We start from the raw sequence: 7,092 nt of genomic DNA, 5'->3' as shown, positions 1-7,092 counted from the left end.
GAGAGTTGCCCTCATAGTTCATCTGTGCATGATCTGTGCATGGAGTTGTCGGTGGTCGTGGTCTGTGGGTAGGACGTAACATCACGTAACTACTAACTGCCAGAAAGTATCGATATGAATTGTATCGGATACATATAATGTATCAATTTCAACATATCGAACAAAAATATCAATATATCGATATTTATTGGCAAGATCATACCCAACTGAATTTTTGTGGGCTCTTCTAGAACCTGAGTGCGTTTGGAAGCCTCGTAGCTTTAGTTCTAATTTACGTAAACATCATTAACTATGTTGCAAATTCAGCAACTGACAATCAGAAAGAGTAACTAGGTGCAATAGTACCCAATTAGACAATTTGAATTATTATGAAATATAATTTGAATTTGGCTTTGATTTTGAAGAATATTGGCAATTCTAAAATAATTAGTTATTATGTAATTAGGTATTATCTAATTGCATGTCAAACAGAGTAACTATGGCTTAAAATATTGTGTATTGTACTTTTTTACCGCTTTGTCATGAATTAGGTCAGTGCTTATTGGAAAAGTACCTATCGTTTTTGATGTTTTTTATAAGTACTTGTTATTAGGTATATATGGACATAAAATTGAAATATTATATCACCAAAAAATATCGATGTATTGATAACATTATATCGATACGTTTACGTTTTCAATAAATAAGCCTAGCCTATTTTATTTTCTTTCTTGTCTGTCTTTATAAAGATTAGCCAATGTCAAGTTTGTAGTTATTTGTAACAAGTTAGTTAAATATACAAGTATGGACCCCGTCTGTGCCGGCGCTCGCCGACATACGCACGGCGCCCCCTTAGAGCGCTTTCCAGTCAGTTTTAACAAAAATTAAACACTCCAAAACGGCAGAGCACGCCCGCCAGCTAACACCAACACAGACGAAGTCCTAGCCTATTTTGATCACAGAACATTATTACACTAGGCGGGATCATTTTTGATCATGTAAATGTTAATGGTCATTGGTCTGTGATTTTGATGTTGACGTTTGTGGTTGACGTTGGTTTGTTTGGATTTCTTTGTGAAAATTGAAAATTCTAATTCGCTTTAGATTAGGTACCTTAAACTTACCTCCATTCTGCAGTGTATTGTGAGAAATAAATTGTGCTAACCTGAAGCAGTCTGAATCTTGACTTTATAACCACTCATTTATATAAAATAGAGTTCCATTCCATACATTCTAAGTAAGCCTCACGACTTCATGAGCTATTTCTGAGATTCTGCGTTTTTAGGTTTTCTGCATTTTATTACTGTAGTTATCCCTCCCACCTCCTGTTGTTCTACAGATTTTGGAGAACATGACGGAACTTATGCCAGCTGACGAGCCTGAACAAGATCGTATTAAAGCAATCCTCAATGGATTTCAAATGTATCCTTTTTCTTTAATATTATAATGTAACTAGCAACTTCATGTAAGCTGTTTTAAAAAAGTCATGTGGCCACTAATTAATACGTGTAATTATTATCTTGTGTGCCCGAATGCTTGTCCAAGTGAATATAGAAGCTAAATTTCATCTTGAATAAAAATGCGTAAATCAAATGAGTACATATGTAAAAATCCTTAACAACTTTACTATACAGCAATCACATGAATTTGCGGGATGTAGATACAGGTAAGTAAATAAAAGTCAAATCAATTTAAACTGGATACAATTGTACGAATGAATTTCTAAGATGTAATGGTGATAATTATGTAAACTTAGAACTATACTACTACTATACTATTTTGAATAAAAACACAGTGACCCCTGCCAATGTGCGCTGTCATCTCTTACACTGTGCTCGCACATTCCTAACAGTTCATTGAATTTTGCCACTTGCTAGAAACTTCAGCCCATTTTGGCAGAAGCTGAAAGCTTGGCTGAACAAGGTTTTTTTCTGCCGAAGCTTCAGTCTGACACTGCACAAAACACAGTATTACACCTCCTGTGGTTGGATTAGTGTCTCTGAGATGATGATTACATTGCTATTACATATTTACCCTTAAAATAAATGTTATAATAAATTCTGTGACAGGCAAAATTCTCTGGCAACACAATGAAGACATGTCAAACCCAGATGTGGAGCATGAGGCGAGGGTGCCAAAACGCATACTCAAGTGTCGTGTTGTATCCCGTGAAATGAACTTCAGCTCCATAGAGTCTATGGATAAATTTCGATTGGAACAGGTTTGTTCACCTGATTTTGAAAACTTGCAAGTATAGAGATTACCTTGTTTTGCCTCCTAGTTTGCCTGATTTTGGAGGAGAAAAATCGTCATGGATATTACTTTTGGTATGCCCGATTTCACTGCAGATGTTTTTTGTGAACTACAGACTAAAAACCTCCTCACTACTGCGTCCACTACTTCCCACTATTGTATTTCATCAGGAAGGTAGCTGTTTAGATTGTGGTTTTCCACCTATCCCATTTGTCATCTTCACATACTTTCATAATGTGCTTTATTAATAATTGTGTGTATTTAGCCTAATGTTCTTCATTTCTGAGCATTTTAGCTATTAGATCTGGTTGTATTCTATAACTATAAAACTTACTAGTCTAATGTCTATGAACTCTTTGTTTTTCTGAGATAGAAAGTAGCCTATGTCCATCTCTGTAACCAAACAGATGATTCCCAACACTTCATACAAATGGATTTAGGTTTTTAAAAATCCTCTGGGATTTCTTTGCTTTTCCAGGACTCTTGCTAACTCCATATTGAATTTTGTCAAAATTGGTTAAACAGATGATGGAAAAACTAGCAGACTGACTGACAGACACACTTTAGCATTTATAGTATTAGTAAAGATATGGTATGGATTTAAATTACATTTTGAGAAGAGGTACATAATATAATTTTATTTCTATTACAGAAAGTACTATTCAAGGGAAGGTGCTTGGAAGAATGGTTCTTCGAGTTTGGCTACGTTATTCCTAATTCCTCCAACACGTGGCAATCTATTATAGAGTCTGCACCTGAGTCACAGATGATGCCTGCTAATGTACTAAAGTGAGTATTAGAATTCCCCAATCCATGCTAGTGATACAAAAAATGTGAAAATATGTCTTACCTCTCTGTTTCCTTTTATGGCTAAACCAACCATAAGAAAATTTGGTACATAAGATACTTTCGACCTGAAGATGTACTAAGATACTTTTTATCCTGGATAATCAGTAACTAGAAAACAGCTGATATCTTTCAAACGGCTGAACCGATTTTCTCGGATGATAGCTAAGAACACTCTTGATCAAGCCACCTTTCAAACAAAAAAAAAAAAAAAAACTAAATTAAAATCGGTTCATTATTTTAGGAGCTACGATGCCACAGACAGATGTGACGTCAAACTTATAACACCCTTCTTTTTGGGTGGGGGGTTAACAAGTTCGTTCGAAAAATTCAAGCAAGCAAATCTCCTTCAACATCCCATGTGGAATATATCAATTTGTATAAGCTTAAAACAAAATCTTTGAATGTTTTCATTTAAATTTTATATATTTCTTTTCTATTTCCAGTGGAAATGTGGTGATTGAAACAAAGTTCTTCGACGGAGATCTGCTGATAACGACATCGCGTGTCAGATTATTTTACGTTTAACTTTGAAGCCACCTTGTGTACTGAGAGCATTTATTTTGTTTAGATCAATGATTTTTATTTCAATTTGTACATGCATTTAGATCGAATCTATTTTTTTCTATAATTTATTTTGACAGATAAAATATGTACGAGTATGCCCCATACACATGGACGCTTTCTAACGCGCTTTAAAAAGCGTTAAAGAAGTGGGATAACCATTGATATAGAATTAGTAGGTAGATGACAAATGACGAGCAAACTGTCATTGCTCAAGTGGCCAGGTTTGCACACATATGTACACATTATCACTTCAGCTTAATATAAACCTTGAAACTTTAACATAAAGTTTAATAATGACCGAATGCTAATTTGAAATAAGGTCCAACTATTATTTTTGCTTTTATTTTTCGGGCCGCTTTTAAAACACTTATTACAAATCCTGTAGATACTTATATTGCTGGGGTTAACAGTGCAACATGTCAAAACTTTTCTAACCTGACGTTTTTATCTGTAGTCTTGGGTTGTCTATGATTTAAGGCTGTTTCCTCGTAAGGCGAACAGTGGGTGGTGGGTGGTTGACTGTCCGCTGGCTGACTCTGAGCGTATCGGACGCTAATTCAATGTCGAGTTAGCGGCGTTCTGGCTAACTCTTATGAGTAATTTATTCATATCATTTTTAGCGTATGTTTTAGTTTAATAAATTCCGGTTTATTAAAAAATGAAATAATGTAGAGTAATTTATATGTAATAACTGGAATTGTTTTCTAGTCAATGTAATTGGAACACTCGTGAGAGAATAAAAGATACGTGGAAAAGGGTTCATTTTACATAAAATCTAAATATTGTAATGAGTGTATCTTTAGCGTTAAATACGCTATGAAAAGATCAAGTCTAAAAATAAATTCATAAATTAAAAAGTCATACTCGACAACCATTATGGCCAGTTTACGTTATTCCGGTGGCTGGATCCAGTTAGTTGTAAATTTTTAAAACATTTCCTTCAAGTGTATGTAAAACACTTTAGAAAAATTATAGACTCAATCACACTAGTGCTGCATTTATTGATGGGGTTGTCTACTTTATCCCTAGCGTTTGTACCCCAATCGGGTTTTAAACACCGGCACTTAGAAGTATGACGTTTCGGACAGCACTTGAATTGCATTGTATAAGATGCGCTGGACTCATGTAAACTGCCAGTTAGTAAATTCAATTGCATACTGAATTCAGTACACTGCCTGTAAAGGGTATCAAAACGATGGTCACAATAGACAGTAACTACAGTATCTTCTAGATTACAAATGGCGCTGTAATAATGTAAACAAGCTTTTCAAAAATTAAAAACTTTGTGTCAGTATAATGTGAACCCTTCTTCACTTACCCTTTATTAATTAAGTACATATGGTAACAATGTACATTTTAAAATAAGGTAGGGTATAGCATGATTTTGTCTCTAATAATATATTTAAATTCAATATAATAATTATTTCAATAAAAGTACTTATATTAAGTAAAAATAGATTTTCCCGAATAAAATCACTTCGATTATTATGTCATATTCTGGAATTGTTCTGGGAGAGAATAATAATGATGAGGGAATCGTGGCTAATTTTTCTTAAAAATCTTAAAAATCTTTTAGGGTTCCGTAAGTTCGCATGAAAAAAGCAACTCTTATGAGATGACTAGGGGTCTGACTGTCCGTCTGTCACATCCAATTTCCTATGATTCAAAACTGACCCTATCTCCGAAATAACAGCCTAAAATTTTGTAAAATACAGAAAATAATAGTGTTTTACTCATAGATTACAGTAAAATCTATAAGAAGTCTACATGGTCTTAAGTTTATGTACTACAAAATTAAATGATTTAAATATAATAATAAGTTATTGATTCTCTTTCGGCTAAGAAATTTGATCTACCGTAATTATTATTACAAGAATATCCGTCCTGTCTATGTAATCGTATTTCGTAGTAAAAATCCCTTTAGGCTATCTTAAAATAAAAATTAGTTACCTAACACATTATTATTTACTGTTTTGTAATTTGTATTAGATATACCTGCTTACTTAGTTGATTGTGTTTGATTGCTTAATTTTTGCATGTTCTCAAGAGAAAGATAACCGTTGGAATTTTTAAAATTCCTTCACTACCTCAAAAGGAAAAAAGGAACCCTTTATAGAATCACTTAGTTGTCTGTCTGTCTATTCCCATTCAAGTATAGTTACAACTTACAAAGGTACTCCTTATAGCAGTATTTTCTGTAAAAGAAAGATGAAGAGTTACCTATGGATATTTTATTAATGGACATTTTTGCATCAAAACAAAAAACCAGCCAGGTGCGAGTCAGACTCGCGCACCGAGGGTTCCGTACTTGAGTATTTTTCCGACATTTTGCACGATAAATCAAAAATTATAAAAATAAATAAAACTGTTTTAGAATGTACAGATAAAATACGCTTTCATATGATTCCCCACTTGGTATAGTTGTCATACTTTGAAAATTGAAAATTAACCAAAAATTCGGTTTTGGATTTTTTCCTTTACTTGTTGTATAAGACCTACCTATCTGCCACATGGTTCTAGGTCAACGGGAAGTACTCTATAGTCTTACTTGACAGACACGAGTCACGACAGACAGACAGACAGCAAATTGATCCTAAAAGGGTTCCGTTTTCCTATTGAGTACGGAACACTAAAACTAACCAATTTGCAGTTACGAGGTATCAGTATCGTATCGCATCTAAAACGATATAGAAATACATAGACAGGTAGTTTAGTTGTTTCTCCGTACCTACAGTGGAGTAGAGGAAGCGCGGAGGCGAGGTAGGACGTCACCTGCAGGAAAAGCGGCGGATACTCACGACAGGAACTTTTTGTGAATTAAATCATTGCCGGCGGCTGCCGGTCCGCACATCCTCTCTAGCGAGAACTGGTTGTCGGATTTCTTCGTACAGAGCCGTCGAAGGAAGCGGAGTCGTTTCGATGCGCGGCGCACGCACCGTCGCCGCATATAAATAATAGAAATTATATAATTATGTGCCGGCGAGTGCTAGCCGAGTACTTGTCGGGAATCGTAATATCAACACTATCGGCCAAAAGGCCAGTGCAAACACGATACTTTTAGCATCGGCGATTAGATCGCTTTACGATATCTTCAAGCTGTCACTGAACTCGCGATTCAGTATTCGGTGGTACTCGTATCTATCCGAAACTAACCCGTGTAGACGTGGCTTATTCTGTTGTGCACAAATCTCTAAACCAAATTGATAGATCTAAATCTAGGGTCATGCGTTTCCTCAGCGAGCATTGTGAAAAGGATGGTAATTTTAAACAATGTCATTGTAGTTTAGAGGTTGTGTAGAACAGAATTAGCTCTAATTTACTTCGCACTACCTACCTATTTATATTTTGAACGCCCGTGCCAGTCGAATTATTGTGCGGCCGTTATAAGTATGTGTTCTTGACATCTGTCAGTTACATACAAAATACATTACCGCTAGATTTGAAGCG

General features: G+C 35.1%; 1 protein-coding gene across 4 annotated transcripts; it reads left to right on the top strand.

The window, feature by feature from the left end:
* The first annotated feature begins 1,002 nt into the window (after positions 1 to 1,002).
* LOC123866445 (retinal rod rhodopsin-sensitive cGMP 3',5'-cyclic phosphodiesterase subunit delta) lies at positions 1,003 to 5,606 on the top strand. Of its 4 annotated transcripts, none has more exons than XM_045908027.1 (6): positions 1,009 to 1,216; positions 1,319 to 1,401; positions 1,614 to 1,645; positions 2,049 to 2,200; positions 2,885 to 3,021; positions 3,525 to 5,606. In XM_045908027.1, the coding sequence occupies exons 2-6, from the start codon at positions 1,331 to 1,333 to the stop codon at positions 3,604 to 3,606; spliced, it is 474 nt and encodes a 157-aa protein (XP_045763983.1). In that variant the 5' UTR covers positions 1,009 to 1,216; positions 1,319 to 1,330; the 3' UTR covers positions 3,607 to 5,606. The 4 variants fall into 4 exon arrangements, with proteins under 4 accessions (XP_045763982.1, XP_045763983.1, XP_045763984.1 ...); XM_045908028.1 differs by having other exon boundaries at positions 1,289 to 1,401; XM_045908029.1 differs by having other exon boundaries at positions 1,013 to 1,088.
* Positions 5,607 to 7,092: the final 1,486 nt, after the last annotated feature.

The sequence above is a fragment of the Maniola jurtina genome, chromosome 6 (genome assembly GCF_905333055.1).
Source record: "Maniola jurtina chromosome 6, ilManJurt1.1, whole genome shotgun sequence".
In the NCBI taxonomy this organism is placed as follows: Eukaryota; Metazoa; Arthropoda; class Insecta; order Lepidoptera; family Nymphalidae; genus Maniola; species Maniola jurtina.
Note: the sequence above shows the minus strand (reverse complement) of the source record. Positions and strands in the feature narration are given on the sequence as shown.